The sequence below is a fragment of the Camelus bactrianus genome, chromosome 11, assembly GCF_048773025.1.
Source record: "Camelus bactrianus isolate YW-2024 breed Bactrian camel chromosome 11, ASM4877302v1, whole genome shotgun sequence".
Lineage (NCBI taxonomy): Eukaryota > Metazoa > Chordata > Mammalia > Artiodactyla > Camelidae > Camelus > Camelus bactrianus.
The window spans coordinates 65,393,177-65,413,300 of NC_133549.1; the positions used below are offsets into that span (position 1 = coordinate 65,393,177).

A 20,124-nucleotide genomic window follows, 5' to 3' on the forward strand; every position below is an offset into this window, starting at 1 on the left:
CCCAGATTCATTCTGCCCCAGAACCAGAATCACCATTTTCTCCCAGGAACCCTGTTTCCTTATAGTAGGAAATGCTGTTTAGGGCCACAATCTGGGAACCAAGACTTATTTCATCTGGCTTTACTTATTATTTATTTATTTATTTATTAAATAAAGTTATTTAATAAGTTAATAAATAACTTTTTAAAATAACTTGAGTTTATGCTTGACTTTTGTTGATGTTGTTGCTATTATGAAAGTGAACTTTTTCTCCATTGCATCTTTCCTCCAATAAAAAGTTGTTAATTTTTGTATATTTGTGACTGGCTGTACTTTTTTGTGTTCAGTTTTCACTCTGCTTTTTCAGGAGAACAATCATATTATCTGTAAATAATTTCCCCAGCTCCATCCCAATCATTATATACTTTTTGTTTGTTCTTTTGTTCAATTGCATTTTCTGGCACTTTAAGATCACACAGTCACCCTAGTCTTATTAATGAACTTTCCATTAAGTTGGCTCCCTGATGTAAAAGATAAATTCATGCTCTTAGTGTGGTCTTTTTTTTTTTTTTCTTTCCACTTTTTGTGTTAATTTTAATGATAAAAAGGGCACAGGAGTGAAAACCTGATATTTCACTTATATTGCATAACAAGCTAACCAAACTGGACATGGAAGATACATCATAAAACAAATCATTTTACATATTGTTTCTATGACTTTTTTTTTCAATTAGATTTGTCTTTTCAAATAGGAGTGAGGTATAGTACACTGGCAAAAATAAAAAGAAGCGAACAAGAGTAGTGCCAAAGTAACAGATACCCAAAACTGAATACCTTGTCAGAAAATGTCGTATAGTAACCATTTATCAAATTAGAGCAGCAGGAGAAAGTTACTTCTAAATCATAATCATTGTAGTGGTATTTACTTCTTCATTTGTCAAGTAGTAAATAAAACTGATGTCAAAAAGGAAAAGGGGAATGGAGGAAGTCAGTTCATTCCAAAAAATTACCTCTCCAGTTCTTAAAAACATGCCCATCAACACAAAATTGAGAAATAATACCTAAGACTAGAATAGACCTGGTTTAAGTTATGAAGCAAATTAAAGTGGGAAATATAGAGAAGTAGAACAAATGGGGTTGAAAAGGCCCCCTTACTGATAATCTGTATTAAAAAAAATAAAATTAATAAAAATAGAAACAACTCTACTAGTACAAACTAGCCTGAGTGGTTTGATGGACAGAGTAATTAGGTCAGCTGCCACTGCATTCTAACAAATAGATTTTCTTCACTCATGTTAAAGTGGCACATGAATGTAAGCTTTTTAAGAACAGGTACTATATTTTCATAGGACCCAAATAGTTACTGTATACCCTATAACTAAAAAATATTTTTTACTTTGACAAATGATTGAAGATGTAGGGTGGTCTCTTTACTGGAGTGAACATAATTAATAGACATTAGCTGTGCTCTGACTATATGAGTTAACTCCCTTTACCACAGCATGCCTTATGCTTTCCTGTCTCTTCCAATTGTTACCTTCTGTGAGCTAGATCTCAGGTCACTGTGTTATGGTGACCTGTACCCTATGCCACTCATTCTGCAGGGACTGTTCCCTGGTTGGCTGCCAGAACTTTCCATCTCAAATTTCCTAGTCCCATGTCTTTATGTTTCCCAGGTGTGTCTGTCTAAGAATTTATCAAAAATCTCTATTTTAGTTGTCATCTGGGTTCTTCCAGATAGATCTTTAGAGGTCAGCCCCATGTGTCATGGTGGTTTGTTTACTGAGCTCCTACTACGAGATAGTACTGCATAATGATTAAAAGTGTGGGCTCTGGAGCAAAACTGCCTACTTATCTATTATACGTGACCTTTGGTAAATAATCTCTCTGAACCTCAATTCCTAATCTGCAGAATGGGAATAGCAATAGTATCTCACAGAGTTGTTCTGAGGATTAGATGATTTTAATATATAAAATGTTATCTAGTAATGAACTACCATTATTAACCATGTGCCAATCACTTTTCTATTCATAGATATATACTAAACACCTACTGTGATTATTATAGTAGTTTCCTTACCAGTCTCCCTGCTTTTCCCACTTCAATTTGTTCTCTGAATAAATCCTGTAAACTAGATCTTGTCACTACTTCAAAGCATTCCAATGGCTTCTATCTCCCACAGAATATCCAAAGTCCCTACAGTGGCCTTACAAATCCTGCATAGTCAGGTCCACATGACTTCTCTGACTTCATCTCCTACTATTCTGTCCATTCTCTCTACTCTAGCCAAGAGATCTTGTTCCTTTTCCTTGAACACACCAGACACATTCCTGTGTCAAAGTCTTTGTATCTGTCTGGGATATACGGTTTATCTGGGATATACGTCCCCTAATCTTCACGTCTCAGTCCCTTACCTTCAGATCTTTACCCAAATGGTGACTTCTCAGAAAAGCCTTTCCTGACCCCCCTGTTTAAAAATAGCAACCTTGCCACACCTGCTAACACTCCTTATCTCCTTTGTTTTGCTCCCATAACATTATCTGACAGTATATATAGTTTATTTATTTAATGTCTTTCCTTATACTAGGGCAGAACAGTTTTTAATTGCTGAATTCCCAGAGCCTAGAACAGTGCCTGGCAAATTAACAGACACTTTAAATATTTATTGAATGAATGAACGAGTTATTTGAAGTGTTGTGGAAAATGCACTGGTAGGAAGCCAGACTGGCAGCAAGAATTCTTATTAAAATTAATTCAAAGGTGATGGTCTTAACTACTGGAGATGAAAAGGAGACCAATGTTAAGAGTGCTTTAGGAGGTGGATAGGACTTGGTTTTACATTTAAGGATGAGAGAAGAAAGGAGAGTGAGTTCAAGAAGTCATTGGCTTGGTGTATAGTGGTGTCACTCACTGAGACGCAGAACATAAGAGCAAATGTGGTGTGGGAGGGAAGGAGCATATGAAGAGGAAGTTGAGTTCCAATTTGAAGATACTGATACCAGGATTCAGTGGAACATTTGGGAATGGTTGTTTCAGATGACAGATGTACATTAAAGTCTGAAGCTCCAGAGAGCCATTTGGCTTGGAGACCAAGTTTAGAAGTGAGCAGCCCATGTAAGGGAATCCCTGGAAATGGATAAGATCTCCCCAGGACAAATCCTGAAGGATTTAGGCAGGAATCCTGAAGAGCACCAATATGTAAAGGACAGATGTTTTCTTTTACTCCTTAGAATAATTCTGTAGATAAGTTGTATTATCCCTTATGCTCTACTTGAGAAATCTGAAGCTTAGAAAATGAGAAGCTAATCAATTTGAAGCAGATCTGAGATTCAAACTTTGTGTCGGTGAGCTTCCAAAATCAGTGCTCCTTTGTGTATCTCAAAGCACTTTATATACCTAGCTCTTAGTAGTAAAACCTCAGGCCCGTCCGCCACCCCCTCGTATTTGACTTGATAATTAACGAAGATTATGTAATGGAAAAAGCTTTGCTTGAGGTATATAGTCACAGCTTCAGGGACTTAACTCCTGTATTACTTTGGGAAGGTGTTCATATCCCTGCAACCTCTATTTCAGGGTTGAAGAAAAGGTATTTGTCGATCACTGAGTGCTTTTTACATTCCTACAGGCTATATATTAATAATAAGACAGGGGGGAAGGTATGGCTCAGTGGTAGATTGTGTGCTTGGCATGCATGAGGTCCTGGGTTCAATCCCCAGTACCTCCAGCAAAATAATAAATAAATAAATAAATAAACCTAATTACTTCCCCCTAAGCGCCCCGCAAAAAAACCAAACCAAAATAAACAAAAACCCCACGGATACTTGTTATGTTTTTATCTGGTGATAGGCTGGGTTATATACTAATGTCAAAAGGTTTCTGCTTTTCTGCTTGTATCAATTAATGAGAGTTAGCTGGCTTTGTTTTTAAACAATATTTCCAAGTGTTCTGTTAAAAGGCAACCGGTAATTTTTATGTATTAACTTCACCGGGTCAAGCACAAGATGAACTTATCACCGCAAAGGGCGGGGCTGGAGGTGGGGCTACCATCATTGACGGCTTTGATTCCATGACAACGGTTGCTGTGGTGACCACTACGCCTTCCCATTGGCCACTGCCAAGCATATTGCGGCTCTCCTGACAGACGTCATTGGGTACCGTTCTGCAGTGCGCAGGCCTGTCGGAAGCCGTAAGTGAAGTGTCGCAAAGCAGAAGGAAGGCGGGAGTCCCGACTGCAAACATTGAGACCGAGGCTGGAGAGGCCGCCATGGCGGATGCTCCATGTGTCGAGATTCGTGAGAAATTCCAGGCCGCTCTGGCCCTGTCGCGGGTAGAACTGCATAAAAACCCGGAGAAGGAACCGTACAAGTCCAAATACGGCGCCCGGGCGCTGCTGGAAGAGGTCAAGGCGCTGCTGGGCCCCGCGCCCGAGGACGAGGAGGAGCGGCCTCAGGCCGAAGACAGCTTGGGCGCGGGGGACCACACCCTGGGGCTGCCGGCTGAACTGGTGGAGGCCGAGGGGCCTATTGCCCAGAGGGCGGTGAGGCGGGCGGTTATTGAGTTCCACCTCGGAGTGAACCACATCGACACGGAGGAGCTGTCGGCGGGGGAGGAGCATCTGGTGAAATGCCTGAGGCTACTGCGCAAGTACCGACTGTCGCAAGATTGCGTCTCCCTCTACATCCAAGCGCAGGTGAGAGCAAGCCCGGCCTTCTGCTGTTCACCGGAGGCCAGGGGGTGGAGAGGGGCACCAACTCTTGCCAACACCAAAGGCAAACGTAGTAAGGCACAATTTGTCCCCACGTTTTCGAAACTACGCGATAAGCGGCTTCCAAACTCCCTCTCCACCCTTATCACCCACTCCGCCAACATCAGTTGCTGCTTTGCTTAGTCGTGTCAACGCATTTGTTTATCCAGAACCTCCTACATTGTAAGTGCCCTTTCCAATTCTCCACTCATCCAAATCCTGTCCATTCCATTAAGAAAAATCCAAAGTAATTTACATCTTAATTTAAGGCCTCAAGGAAATTATAAAGAATGTCCGGAGTAGATTCTTAATTTAAAACAAAGTATCTAAAATCTTCAGTTCTGTTCTTGCCATGTTCATTCGTTTTGCTCCCCAGGGAATTCCTACTCATTCTTCAAAACCCATCTGAAGACGCACCTCATACTTTTAGTAACTTTTTAAAAAAAATTTATATTCAGTTTACAGTGTTGTGTCAATTTATGGTGTAGAGTACAGTTTTTCAGTCATGACGTGAATATATATATTCGTTTTCATACTCTTTTTCACCGTGAGCTATACAGTATAAACTTGTTTATCTGTTCTATATATACCTGTCAGTATCTACAAATCTCGAACTCCCAGTCTGTCCCTACCTCGCTCCTCTCTGGCAACCACAAGTTTGTATTTCTGTATCTGTGAGTCTGTTTCTGTTTTATTTATTTATTTTTTTTCAAGATTCCACATATGAATGATATCATATGGTATCTTTCTTTCTTTTTCTGGCTTACTTCACTTAGAATGACATTCTCCAGGGACATCCATGTTGCAGCAAATGGCATTATGTTGTCATTTTTTTATTACTGAATAGTATTCCATTGTGTAAATATACCACAGCTTCTTTATCCAGTCATCTGTCAATGGACAAAGATTGTTTCCATGTCTTGGCTATTGTAAATAGTGCTGCTATGAACATTGGGGTGCAGATGTCTTTTTGAATTAGGGTTCCTTCTGGATATATGCCCTGGAGTGGGATTGCTGGGTCATATGATAAGTCTGTTTTTAGTCTTTTGAGGAATCTCCATACTGTTTTCTACAATGGCTGCACCAAACTGCATTCCCACCAACAGTGTAGGAAGGTTTCCTTTTCTCAACACCCTCTCTAGCATTTATCATTTGTGGACTTCTGAATGGTGGCCATTCTGACTGGTGTGAGGTGATACCTTATGGTAGTTTCGATTTGCATTTCTTTGATACTTAGTGATATTGAGCATTTTTTTACATGCCTATTGGTCATTCATATGTCTTCATTGAAGAATTGCTTGTTAGGTCTTCTGCCTATTTTTGGATTGGGTTGTTTTTTTCTTATTAAGTTGTATGAGCTGTTTATATATTCTGGAGATCAAGCCTTTGTCAGTATCATCTTTTGCAAATATTTTCTCCCATTCCGTAGGTTGTCGTTTTGTTTTGCTTATGATTTCCTTTGCTGTGCAAAAGCTTTCAAGTTTAATTAGGCCCCACTTATTTATTTTCGCTTTTAGTAACTTTCTTTGGATCATTTTGTTCGAAACGGGTTTCTTCCTCCTACCTTTGAATCCTTATAATACTTATTGTTTCCCATTTATATGGTGCTTGACTTGTTAAGAAATAAATCTGACATTCTCTTCAGGAACATAACACTTCAAAATATAAATATGTATGAACTTCTTGTGTCAGGTACTTTGCTTAAGTAAGCTCACAACCCTTAAATTCAGTAGTTCCAGTTCCTAGTATATGTGATCCAGGAAACATTTACCACAATTGATCATATAATAAGTAGATCTTAAAGAAAAGCCTCAAAATTAAAAGGGAAATTGTATAGGTCATATTCTGTTATCATGGCCCAATTAAATAAAAAGCTCTATAATAAGAGCTTTTTGCTCTCTTTTTGCTTTTCTTTTTGCTCACTAATTTTAACTTTTGTTCTTGGCACATTATAGGCCATTCTAAATATTTGTTGAGTGGATGAATGATCTAATGAAATCTGTAAAATGTTGAATTCAAACAATATCTCAGTTATTTGAAATTTTCTTTAATTGTTTGGTTGCCTAAGATCTTAATGAACATTTAAAAAATTACTTCAATATCTCAAAAATAGAATTAGAAACCTTCCTTAATGTAATATAGGATCTCCAGTATTTACTGTATTTTATTGATTTTAATATGCTTGTTCTTAAATATATTAATATCTATGAAATCAGGATGCATCTTATAATTGATTTTTGTGTCATAATTTATTTGGCAGTGTTTTCTCATTGATACATGAAATAATTGTGTCTTACAAATTGTGACATCTTAAATGAAATACAGTTTTCTGAAGCCAGCCTCTTCTGAATGGAGAATTATTAGAGCTGATCTTACTAAAACCAGGAACAAAACCTTGATTAAAAGTTGTGGCCATTGTAATAATATATAAAGCAAATAAGAATGATCAGTCTTTAAAAATAAAAATCATCATTTTTATATGTGATCCTTGTAGACCTAAAAAACCTCAAGTCATCAGCTATGAAACTCTTAGAACTATCAATTTTATAAAGCAGGAAAATATAAGGTAAATAAATAATATCAATAATATTCCTATATATAAGCAATAACTTGTTTAAAATACTAATTTTGGAAATTGTATCACAAAGAGCAGTATTAGGGGTGGTAGAACTGATAATCTTACACTTGATCTTAGCCAAAAGGCCGAGAAGCGATTAGAATGGATTATCTTGAAAGGAGTGATATACCATGTTCCTAGGTGGCAAAATTAAACATACCATTTCCCTGATACTCATTTATAGGTTTGATGTGGTTTCTACTGAATCTTTTTTCTTAGTTGGCAGAATGAATATGTTTATCTGAAAGAATGATGAAAAGTAGGTATAAAAGTATGAAAAGTAATGCACTAAAACTAGCCTACGAGGTACAGCGATATTTAATTAGATTCTGTTTGTGCTAGTCTGTTTCTGAACTCTACTGTTCGTTGGTCTGTTTATTCCAATGACATTACCACTCTATAGCATTTTATTACATTGAATATTTGCTGTATATGATATGACTAATAATAAAGGAAACTGAAAGAATGAGACAAAAATTGTATCAGATTGGCAGAGATTATTAAAGATATTGATTACACTCATTGCTGGGGAAATTATGAGGAGATAGATACTGGCATTAGCATTGTTGCTAGTGGAAATATAAACTGGAGATCAGTAGGTATCAAAACTCTTGAGTCAAGATTTTGAGTTAAAAAATTCCACATCAGGATTCTAAAATAATACTAAGTCAGGCTGCAAAGGTATGTTAACATGGGTGTTTATCACAGCACTGTTAATTTAAAAAAAGGAAAATAAACATTAGTGAGTAGATATTTAGTTAAATAAATACTAGTACATCCATACAGAAGAACAATATGCAGCCATTAGAAATAATGATTTATATTTGTTAACCAAAATATGAATATTAAGAGGAGAGGGATGTTTGGAATTATGTAGAGTCATTCCATTTTGGTAAAAGACTACGTGTGTGTGTGGGTGTGTGTGTGAGAAAAAACTTGAAAGTATCAGTTCATGGGAATTTATGATACGCTGAATGCTTTGTCTCAATCTGGTACCTGGAAACTAAATATATAGGACATGGACCCACATTAGATTATCAAGAGAGACCGTCCCCTTCTATCCCAAGTTCTGGAGGCCTTAAGAATGGTTTTTTTTTCTGGTTTCCATCTAATTTTTGCTATCAGAATTATACACTTGCATTATTCTGAGTGAAATTTAACTGCTTCACTTAAGTAAAATTTCCTAATAGGTTAGTAGAATATTCTCCCCTCTGCCAGGATATATATGTATGAGGAGTACCTTCTGTGTGTGTTATAGATTTATTGAGATGCAGTTGACATACGATGAACTGCCCATATCTAAAGTATACAATTTGATGAATTTTGACATCTCTGTATTCCCATGAAACTGTCACTGCAGTCAAGGTAATGAACATATCCATCACCATTAAAAGTTTCCTTGCACTTTGTAGTCCCTCCCTCCCTCCTTTATTCTCTCTCCCTTCTCCTTGCCCTCTTCCCCAGTATTTTTTAGAATTTTGTAATGGAATCATGTGGTGTATACTCTTCTTTTGGTCTGACTTCTTTTACTCAGTATCATTATTTCATTGCTGCGTCTGAGATGATCATGTTTTTGTTTTTGTTTCTCCTTTTGTTGTCTGTTAATGTGGTGAATTACATTAATTGATTTTCCAATATTAAACCAACCTTTCTTTCCTGTGATAAACCCCACTGGAGTTTTTACCAAGCCAGACTTGGGTAATATATTACTTTCTATATATTGTTGGGATGAATATGCTAAAATTTTGTTAATATTGTTTATATCTTTGTTCATGAAAGATACCAGTCTGTAGTTTTTTTTTTATTGTTATGTTTTTGGTTTAGTATGAGATGGGAAGTGTTCTTTCCTCTTTGCTTTTATGGATGAATTTGTGTAGAGTTGGTATTATTTTTTCCTTTCATGTTTGGTAGAGTTCACCAGTAGTACTTTTTTAGCTGTTACTGTTTTATATTTAATTTTTTTCCCCTACCTATTCTGATATCCCAAGGGCAAGAACATGATGATAGTCTGTGAATGATACACTTTCTGGTGCATTTTAGAGTTTATATTCATGTAGAATGTCAGTAGCAGTTGTCTCTATAGAGTAAACACTGAAAGAAACATTAATACTATTAATTTTGAAAAATCAAATCCATTCTAGATCTCTTGCACTTTAGGACCTCAGTAGGTTATGGTTCAAAAGAAAAACCTTTGTCATTTCTAGACATAGTCCAGGGTCTCTACCTGGTTTAAGAGTTGTCATACACCAGAGTTGTTGCTTTCTGTGTCACAGCCTACCCTCGATCTAGGAGGCTAAATGCTTCACCATCCCATCAAAATAGAACAAATGTGGTGAACTAGTTCCTAGTACTAGGTGAATCTCTAGTCTGTCTAGGCTAGGTGCAGTGTACTGGTGTCATGGCCAAATGGAGTATCTCAACAACAGATTGTCAGAAGAAAAGTTAGTTGACCTAGGGAGTGAGAAAAGGTGACTTGTGGATCCATTTCTAAATTCAAGAAATTAATATTAAGGGAGATTACATTCTCTGAGGCTGGGTGGGCAGAATAATCAGTAAATTATTAGTGGGGTAGAGCCCTTTAAGCTTCCCCAAGATGCTGCAAAGGACTGCGTAAGTAATATAGAGGAGAGAACTGCCTAGTTTAGAGTCTCACTAATTTATCACTATGACTTGCAGTCCCAGACACTGAGGACTGTTCAAGCCACTTTAAAAAAAAGTTATAGAATAGATACAAGTTATAGAATAGATACATTATGTGAAGCCAGACCAGAGGTCTGTGCTCCGGGGCAGTGATCATGCCACCTTTAAACTATAGGGTTTCTAAAGATTTTTTTGTGCCATGTGCCCCTTTTGCAGTCTTATGAAGCCTATGTTTCATCGAACAGTGATCTTCAAATGTATAAAATAAAATATAAAGGGTTACAAAAGAAACCAATAATATAGGAGTTATCAAAATATTTTTTAAAACAAATGAGTGCGATATCACTAGTAACTTCATAGTAATACAGATGCTTCCTAACACATTAAATAACATCTAATGATACGTCTAATGTCCTCCATAATTTTAAAGTACTAATGAATGTAAATGATATTTTGAGATATCTGCTAGCTGTAATATGAAGATTTTTCACTTCTATAGGCCACAGAATCCTAGGTGCTGTGATTTGCTGCATTTTGTTTCCTGCATTCATAATTGAAAGAAATGCTAAATTTTAGGATATAGTGAAAATAAATTTGTAATGTTTTCTCATCCATGTTCAAAGACTCATCGTGGATAATTTGTGGATCCTTGGGCTCCAGTTAAGAATTTGCTTTAAAAACTCTTGTTTCCTTATCCTGTTCCCTTCCCTAGGGAAGTAAGCAAAAGATGGTAGAAGCCCAGCCTCAGAAGTATCCCTGTGCCTGAAAGACTATCACAAGGGTTGGGATGCCGACTAACCGCATTGTCTGAAGGGGAGATAGTCTTGAATTCTGACCATCTCAGTAGGCCTGATTTGCCCTGTACAGAGCCTGATAAAGAGAATCATGTGGCAGGGGGAAAACTGGCTTAGTTTTTAAAATGTTATTAAGGGTATAACCCTAAATCTAAGCAGCTTCTCCTTAGTGCTTTCATGATAGCAGCAGGAAATTGGTGCTATGGAAATCAAAAGGATGTGATCAGTACCAGAAAAGACACTACAAATGAAAAATTATTTTATTGATTGGATATAATTATAAGGCTATATTTTTAAGAACTCAGGAAAATATAAACAAATGCCTTGTTTGAAATGGTAAACATTAGGAATCTGATTTATGATGAAGAAAGCCATATAGCATCTTCAGATTTTTCATACCATATGATCTGAATTGTTGGAATTGGAGCACTTATCTCCCTTCAGGCTTGAGCCTGTTGAGAATGTTTCCTTTTTCAAAGAGATCTCTGGAGGATATTATAGATGTTTTGAAAGCATTATGTTTGTAGCTCATCTTTGTCTCTATGTCTAGTCGTTATCTATTGCTGTGTAATGTTGTACCCTCAAATTTAGCAGCTTGAAACAACAAATTTATTATATCAGGAATCTAGGCATGGCTTAGCTAGTTGCCTCTGGCTCAAGGTCTAGTCAGATTGTTGGTCTGCGGGGGCTGCACTTGAAGGCTTAACTGGAGGAGGATCTGCTTCCAAGCTCACTCACGTGATTGTTGACAGGATTCCATTCCTTATAGGCTGTTGATCTGAGGACCTGGATTCCTTGCTGGCTGTTGACCTTCCTTTAGTTCCTTGCCACGTGAGTCTATCCATAGGGTGGCTCAGAACATGGCATTTGGCTTTCCTCAGAGAGAACAAGCGAGAGGGAACACCCGAAACGGAACCACTGTGTTTTGTAACCTGATCTTGGAAAAGACCTTCTATCACTTTTGCCATATTCTGCTTTTTAGAAGCAAGTCACTAAATCCAGCCCAGATTTAAGGGGAAGAGATTATACAAGGGCATGAACATCAGGAGGCAGGAATTACTGGGGAATCCATCTTCGTGGCTACCTACCATGGCATAAGGACAATAGTATTATGAATAATTAATTCATTGTTAATTGGACCCGAGTACTATTTGATAGGTAACTGTTGACTTTGAAACTGAAAATTGCTTTAATTGAAAATTTTATGTATTTCTCTTTTCTTTATTTTTCAGAATAATCTGGGTATCTTGTGGTCTGAAAGAGAAGAAATTGAAACTGCGCAAGCTTATCTAGAATCATCAGAAGCACTATATAATCAGTATATGAAAGAGGTATGTTGCATGTCAGATAAATTTTAATTTTTGATTAAAACGAGTCAAGAATTGATGTAAAGAATTTTTCACTTATAATATTAGAATGTGTCTTTTCATTATACTTTGGGACCATGCTATAGTGCTGTCTAGGTAGTCACCTGATAGCTGAAATTGTTTTATATTACAGGCTTTAGGGTTCTTAAAAATAACCTTTGGAATGGTCTAATGGCAATCTTAATTCAAATATAACTGTATAGGAAATATTATTCTAATATTATCCTAAGATACTGATACATGCATATTTTCATTTATAATTTAAAAATTATATTTTGATTTCCACTGAGAATAGCAGTGCTTAAAGGAAAGCAAACAACTACTTAAGCAAAATATCTGAAATCTCTGAGGCAGTGGTTCTCAAATTTCAGCGTGCATCAGAATCACCTGGAGGGCTTGTTAAGACGTAGTGCTCACTCCTATCTCTGATTCAGTAGGTCTGGGTGGGATCTGAGAATTTGCATTTTTTACAAGGAAGCAGGTGATGCTGCTGCTGCTGGCCTGGGTACTGCACTTTGAGAACCACTACTTCAGAGCAGTGGTTTTCAATGACTTTTTAAAGCCGTGAATCCCTTCTGAAATGCAATATGTAAAAACTGATGGAGCAGCTCTGGTTAAGCAGGTCAGAAGAACCCTGAGCCCAATCGACTAGAGATAGCTTCCTCCCTCTCCACTGTGGTGGTCTAGAATAGGTGCCGTAGAACTTCTCGGGCTCTAGGGAGCTAGATTGAAAACTTTTACTCCAGAGGGTCTCAGTCCTACAAAGGTGAACTTTTTAACACCACTGTGTTACTATTCTTTTCCTTACTACGTTTTACCTGCTAAAACTTGGCAATCTGAAAGAGGCTTTATGTGTTTGGGGGCGAGGAGGTGTATAGGACATCTCTATGTCTTCCATTCAGCTTTTCTGTGAACCTAAAACTGCTCTAAAAAATGAAGTCTGTTTTTTAAAAAATCAGCAGTTTTCTAAAATTAAAATTGACTTAATTAACTTTGTTTTGAGCCTACTTGTAGCACCCATTTAAATAACTCAGAGTTAAGAATCAGTGTCTCATCAAGCTCACCAGTGATTTATATATTGCTGTATGCAGTGATAAATTCTTAGTCCTCATCTTATTTGCCCTGTCAGTAGCATTTGGCACACTTAATTAGTCTTTTTTTGGCATAATTATTTAGCTTCCATTTGTCTGTTTTTCCTTCTTCTCAGTCCTTGGTGCTTCTTCCATATTTCCCTAACCTCTGAACAATGGGGTACCCAGAGTTCAGTGTTTGGATGTCTTCTCTTTCCATCAACATTTGTTCCCATGTTCTAAATACCCTCTCTATGCTGATGACTCCCAGATTATATCTCCAGTCTATACCTCTCTAATGCTAGACTTGTCTGTCCAACTGCTGACTTGACATTTGCTCTCTTTATGGAGTAGGTGGGTATCTTTAAAACTTCAGTGTAACATTGAGCTTCTGATAATTTTCCCCTCCTTACTGCCCTTGCTGTAAACACCAACTTCTTTCTTCGGTTGCTGAGGCCTAAAACCTTGGAGTCTCATATCCTCACTCTCTAATGTATCAACAAATCCTGTTGGCTTCCCTTTTAAGTTATGTCTAGAATCAAACCATCCAAACCATCATCATCTCTTCCTGAGGTTGTTGCTGTAGTTTTTTTTTTTTAATTGAAGTATAGTTGATTTACAGTGTTGGGTTAGTTTCTAGTATATAGCACAGTGATTCAGTTATACATGTACATATATTCTTTTTCATAATAGGTTATTACGAGATATTGACTGTAGTTCCCTGCGCTATCCAGTAGGACCTTGTTGTTTATCTTTTTATATATAGTAGTATCTGTAAATCCCAAGCTCCTAATTTATCCCTCCCCACCCTTCCTCTTCAAAGGTAGATTAGATTATATCATACCTTCCCTCAAAATTCTCACTGGCTTTCCCATCTTACTCAGTAGACTCCAAAGATCAGTGAAGACCTGCAAGTTTATTATCTGCTCTGGCTACTATTACTTCTCTAATTTCATCTACTCTTTCTCCCTGTCTCATTCTGCTCTAGCTACACTGGCATTCTTGCTGTCCTAAAAGACACCAGAGAGGCTCCCAGCTCAGGGCCTTTGCACTTAACTGTTTCCTCTACTAATGCTGCTCTTCCCCTACGTATCTACCTGGCTTACTGCCTCATTTCCTTCAGATCTTGACTCAGATGTCTCAAATGAGTCTTTGGTGGAGGACTCATTGGCTACTCCTACATCTGTTACTGCAAACCAGCCCCCACCAACACTTCCTGTCTCCTTTTCCTGCTTTATTTTTCTGCTTCACACTTATCACCATCTAAAATACTGTTCATTTTAGTGATTTATTTATCACCCATCTTCAGTACTAGAATGTAAGCTCCATGATGACAAGGATATTTTTTACTTCTGTATTCATTGCAGCATCTAGATAACAGTTTCTATTATCTTGAAATAACAAATATTCCACCCTGACCATCCAGATCAACCAAAAAAAAAGAACAGTATTACTACTGTGTGAATGCTTGAGTGAATTTAATGGATGGTTTCAGTGTACAAATATGTAAGATAGTGTTTAGTTGGAGAAATATAATTGCTTATCTGGTTTTCTACTTGTTTGTTATTAATCAATATAATAATTCTGAGTAAAACTATTTTTAATGTTTCATAAATTTTTGACCTAATGGTGGCAGAATTTAGAATATCATTAAAAAAATCTATAGACAAATTATAGTTCTAGGTAAAGGAGAGAGCTAAATGGGGCGGGAAATCACTGAATTTGAAGATAGGAGACCTGGAATTTCTAGTTTGGTTATAATTAACTGACTTTGGGGAATTCGAACTTTCTGTGCCACCTATTCTTCATTTGTAAGATGGGGATAACCCTCCCATCTCAACAATACAGAACTGTTGTGGGGATCAGATAATGAAGTATTTAATGCAAAGTCACTAGATATATGCTGTATATATCCAATAATTGCAGAATGGTTAAATAAACTATGGTACTCTCTTAGCAAGGGAATATGATACAACTATTAAAATGTTAAATATTTGAATCATCATACATGGAAGATGCATGTAAAAAGTACACTTTGATTACAACTATATTAACATTTTTCCATGGTAAAACCCTGCAAAGATAAACTGGATGATATATAAAAACTAACATTTTAGTTTTAGAAGATGTAACTAATAAAAAAACTAATGTTTACTGAGTGCTTAAGCAGACTACGTTTTATTCTCACCACAACTTTATGAAGGAGGTACTGTTATTTCCATTTTTAGGTAAGGAGTTTGTGAATTTAACATATGCTATGTGACACAATCAGGATTTAAATCTGGTTTATCTGATCCCAAACTCTTGTTCTTTCTACTCTACCATGTTGCCTTCCAAGGTAATATTATAGTTAAATCATTACTGTATTAAAATAAATGGATTCACAGGGAGCTATGTTCAATATCTTATAATAACCTATAATGGAAAAGAATCTGAAAAAGAATAAATATATATGTATAACTGAATCACTTTGCTGTACACTGGAAACATTGTAAATCAACTACACTTCAATTTTAAAAAAGAAAAAAATGAAATAAATGTATTCTTTTTCTTCATAAAATTGCTTAAATACAGAATACTAAAAAAGAAAATGTATTCTGTACTTACGAAGGGTTATTCATTAGTAGGTTTTGGGTAGAGGTGGTAAAGAGACACAATCTTATAAGCCAGAGGGATTTTCAAAATTCATTTATTCATTCATTCTTAGATTTGAGGTATAATTGACGTGCAACACTGTTTAAGTTTAAGGGGTACAACATAATAATTAGATTCACAGATATATTGCAAAATGATTAATGATTACCACTATAGAGTTAGTTAACAGCTTCATCGCCTCACAATTTTTTTTTTTTTTTGCAGTGAGCATATTTAAGATTTACTTTCTTAGCAACTTTCAAGTATACAATACAGCATTGCTAATAACTACAGTCAGCATATTGTACGTTAGATCCCCAGAACTTATTTATCTTATAACTGGAAGTTTGAACCCTTAACCAACATTGCCCCATCTCCCCCATTACCTCAGCCCCTGGCAGCCACCCTTTTACTCTCTTCCAGGAGTTCGCTTTTTTTTTAGATTCCACATATGAGTGATACCTTACAGTATTTGGAGGGATGACCATTTAAGTATTTGACATACATTATAAAATTGCTTTCCAAAAAGACTACCAATATATCCTTATTCCACTGGTGATGAGAGTTCTCATCTCCTTCACAACTTTTCCTTATATAGCTTAAAAAACCATCTTTGGTCTCATTCTAACTTGAATTTCTTTGACTAAAGAGATTAATTTTAAAATATTTCCATTTGTATTTTCTCTTTTGAAAGTGTCTTTTACATTTATTGACTCAAGTTTGTGTTTTCTTGCTGATTTGATTGCTTTTATGTTAAATCTTTTTAAATTGAGTTGTAGTTAACATATGACATTATATTAAAGTGTATAACGTGATTCACTATGTGTATATATTATGAAATGATCATCACAGTACGTCTAGTTAATCATCATCACACGTATTTATAATTTTTTTCTTATGATAAAGACTTTAAAGAATTAATCTCTTTTAGCAACTTTCAAATCTACAATACAGAATTATTAACTATAGTCACTATGCTATAGATTATGTCCCCAGGACTTATTTATTTTATAACTGGAAGTTTATATCTTTTGATCACCTTCCCCCTTTTTGATCACCCCACAGTCCCCTGCTTCTGCAACCACCAGTCTAATTTGTTCTATGTGTCTATAAAGTGGGGTTTTTTTTGTTTTTGTTTTTAAAGATCCCACATATGAGATCACTGGTATTTGCCTTTCCTTGTCTGACTTATTTCACTTAGTGTAATGCCCTCAAGGTCCATCCATGTTACAAATGGCAGGATATCCCTTTCAATGGCTGAATGATGTTCCATTGTACATATCTATATCTATATCTATCTATATATATCTCACAGTTTCTTTATCCATTCATCTGTTGATGGACCCTAAGTCGTTTCCATGTTTGGCTATTGTAAATAATGCTGCAGTGAACATGGGCGTGCAGATACATTTAAAAATTTTATTTATTTATTTATTTATTTATTTTATAGTATCATTTTTAAAATTATAGTTGATGTACAATATTTTATGTTACAGGTATACTATATAGTAATTCACAATTTTTAAAGGTTATGCTCCATTTATAGTTATTATAAAATATTGGCTATCTTCCCCATATTGTACAATACATCCTTATAGCTTATTTTATACCTGATGGTTTGTACCTCTTAATCGTCCACCTACATCTTGTCCCTTCCCTTCTCGTAACCGCTGGTTCCTTCTCTACATCTGTGAGTCTGTTTCTTTTCTGTTATATTCACTAGTTTGTTGTATTTTTGAAGACTCCACATGTGATATCTTACAGTATTTGTCTTTCTCTGTATGACATACTTCACTTAGCATAATGCCCTCCAGGTCCATCCATGCTGTACACCAGATACATTTTCAAGTTAGTGTTTTTGTTTCTTTTGAATAAATATCCAGAAATGGAATTGCTGGATCATATACTGGATCATATCAGTTCTATTTTTAGTTTTTTGAGGACCTTCCATACTGTTTTCCATAGTGGCTGCACCAATTTACATTACAACCAACAGTGAATCAGGGTTCCTTTTTCTCTACATCCTTGCCAACACTTGTTATTTCTTGTCTTTTTAATAATAACCATACTAATGGGTGTGAGTTAACATCCTATTGTGGTTTTGATTTGCGTTTCCTTGATTTGCAGTTTTGTGATGTTGAGCAGTTTTTCATGTGACTGTTGCCATCTGTATGTCTTTGTAAAAAATGTCTATTCAGATCTATTCATTTCTTAATTGGATTTTTTTTTTTTTGCCATTGAGTTCTTTATATATTTTGGATATTAACCCCTTATTGGATATATGATTTGCACATATTTTCTCCCATTTGTTATGTTACCTTTTCATTTTGTTGATGGTTTCCTTTGCTGTGCAGAAGTTTTTTAGTTTGATGTATTCCCACTTGTTGATATTTTGTTTACTTAAACATTTATAGTAGCAGTTGTAGGCACTGTTATAAGTGATTTATAGATTTTAACTCATTTAATCCTCATAACCTACCTTAAGAGGTAGATATTTTTATTATCTTTATTTTATAGATGAGGAAACAGATGTACAAGAGATTGTGTGAGTTGCACAGGACCACATACTAGTAAGTGGTGAAGCTAGGGTTCCAACCTACATAATCTGACTCCACAACACATACTTTTAACCACTATATTCTACTGCCTCCCTTACTAGTTGGACTTAGTCTAAAATACAAGTGTGAGGTGTTCCTTTATTTTTTTATTTTTATTTTTTTAAACTTTTTTTTACTGAGTTAGTTATTTTACAACGTTGTGTCAAATTTCAGTGTAGAGCACAATTTTTCAGTTATACATGAACATACATATATTCATTGTCACATTTTTTTTTTCGCTGTGAGGAGGTGTTCCTTTAAGAACTGTGTAGTATAGAGACGACTTCCATATCTAGAAGAAATGTGCTGTAAGCAGAATGCATACTCTGAACATTCCTATTTGCTTTGTCAGTTTAATTCACTAGACATTGTTTTTACTTTGTGCCAGGTACTATACAAAATGCTAGGGAATCAAATATGAATAAAATACGGTCCCAACCCATAAGAAGCTTCCCCTGGAGGAAAAAGATTGGAGCAAATCAACATGTTAATTACACCCACAAGGAATTTTAGAATGTACATTTAGAATATGTGTTTCTAGGCCCTTAACACTTTTTTTCTGAGGAATATTTCCCCAAGTTGGAGAATTTTAAAAGGCGTCACTCTGCAGCCTTGGTGTTTTAACTTTCCCCCTAATGTGCTAAGAGGAGCAGAGCACCATAGAGCCAAACTGAGATGTTTTGTCTCCTTACGTGATTCTAGGCTCACACTCTTAGATATGAAATTGTTCATTTAAAATGTGAAGATACCAAACATGTATAATACGTCATTTAAAATGAGTGTTAAGATGGAACCGTAAAACATAGTAGAACTCTTTATACTTTTTTAGTTGAGAGACTGATTTGACTGTTAGTGTTACATATGAAGCTTGCTAGTCATAACATTAGCGAAGTACGTACATAAAATAATAGGTTGATTAATTCATCTCATCAAGGCAGGGCTAAGCGTACAAAATAGCCCTCAAAATTGTTGAGGTCTGTGAAGAATTGCTTATCTGTTGTGTTTACTTTGGGCCTTCCTTCCTGTCTTAGTTATTTTTACTTTCTGTGAATTCTAGGAACCCAAGTGGTGATGCTTTTAGTGTTTGCATTCAGAATGTAAGATCACATTTTTTTTAATGGAAAGCATTGTTGCTATTTGGAATTTAGTGAATTCAGTTTAAAGCAGACGAAACTGTCCTCAACAGCAGTAGAAAGAGGCAATGGTTAAGACCTAAGATTGGATTATAAGTGATTTACACATACTAACTCATTGAATCCTCTTGACAAACTTAGGAGGTGTAGGTAGTTATTATCCTTATTTTATAGATGAGGAAACATCTAAGCACAGGAGATTGGGTGACCTTGCCCAAGGCAGTAAACAATGGAGTCACTGGTTTTAATGTCCCTGTATTGAAAGGGGGTAATCTATATATACTTTTCTTGTTCCCTTGAGAAGAAAATATTAGAATAATTATAAAAACTTTGAGTTGATTTTCATTAGTGATCAATTTAGAACAATATTATTCTAAGGATGTATACATTTTTGTTATTTGTCATGCTTATGTAGGTTGTTAAAGGAGCTTTTTACCAGACAAAAAAATTAAGGCTTAAAATATTTAAAGAATTATACGTCTCTAAAAGCAAAATGGTTTTTTTTTTTTTTTTTTTTTTAGTATATTTGAAGTTCACCTGCAATAGCA

General features: G+C 35.8%; 1 protein-coding gene and 1 pseudogene across 1 annotated transcript in view; one reads left to right on the forward strand and one right to left on the reverse strand.

Annotated features, from left to right (window-relative positions):
• The first annotated feature begins 4,171 nt into the window (after positions 1–4,171).
• Positions 4,172–20,124, forward strand: part of KIFBP (kinesin family binding protein) — a 36,617-nt gene continuing 20,664 nt past the window's right edge. Inside the window, exons 1-2 of the mRNA XM_010951672.3 lie at positions 4,172–4,670; positions 12,008–12,106. Coding sequence (XP_010949974.1) covers positions 4,245–4,670; positions 12,008–12,106 — 525 coding nt within the window. The 5' untranslated portion in view covers positions 4,172–4,244. The remainder of the gene's footprint in view (positions 4,671–12,007; positions 12,107–20,124) is intronic.
• Positions 7,309–7,439, reverse strand: LOC123615877 (U2 spliceosomal RNA; annotated as a pseudogene).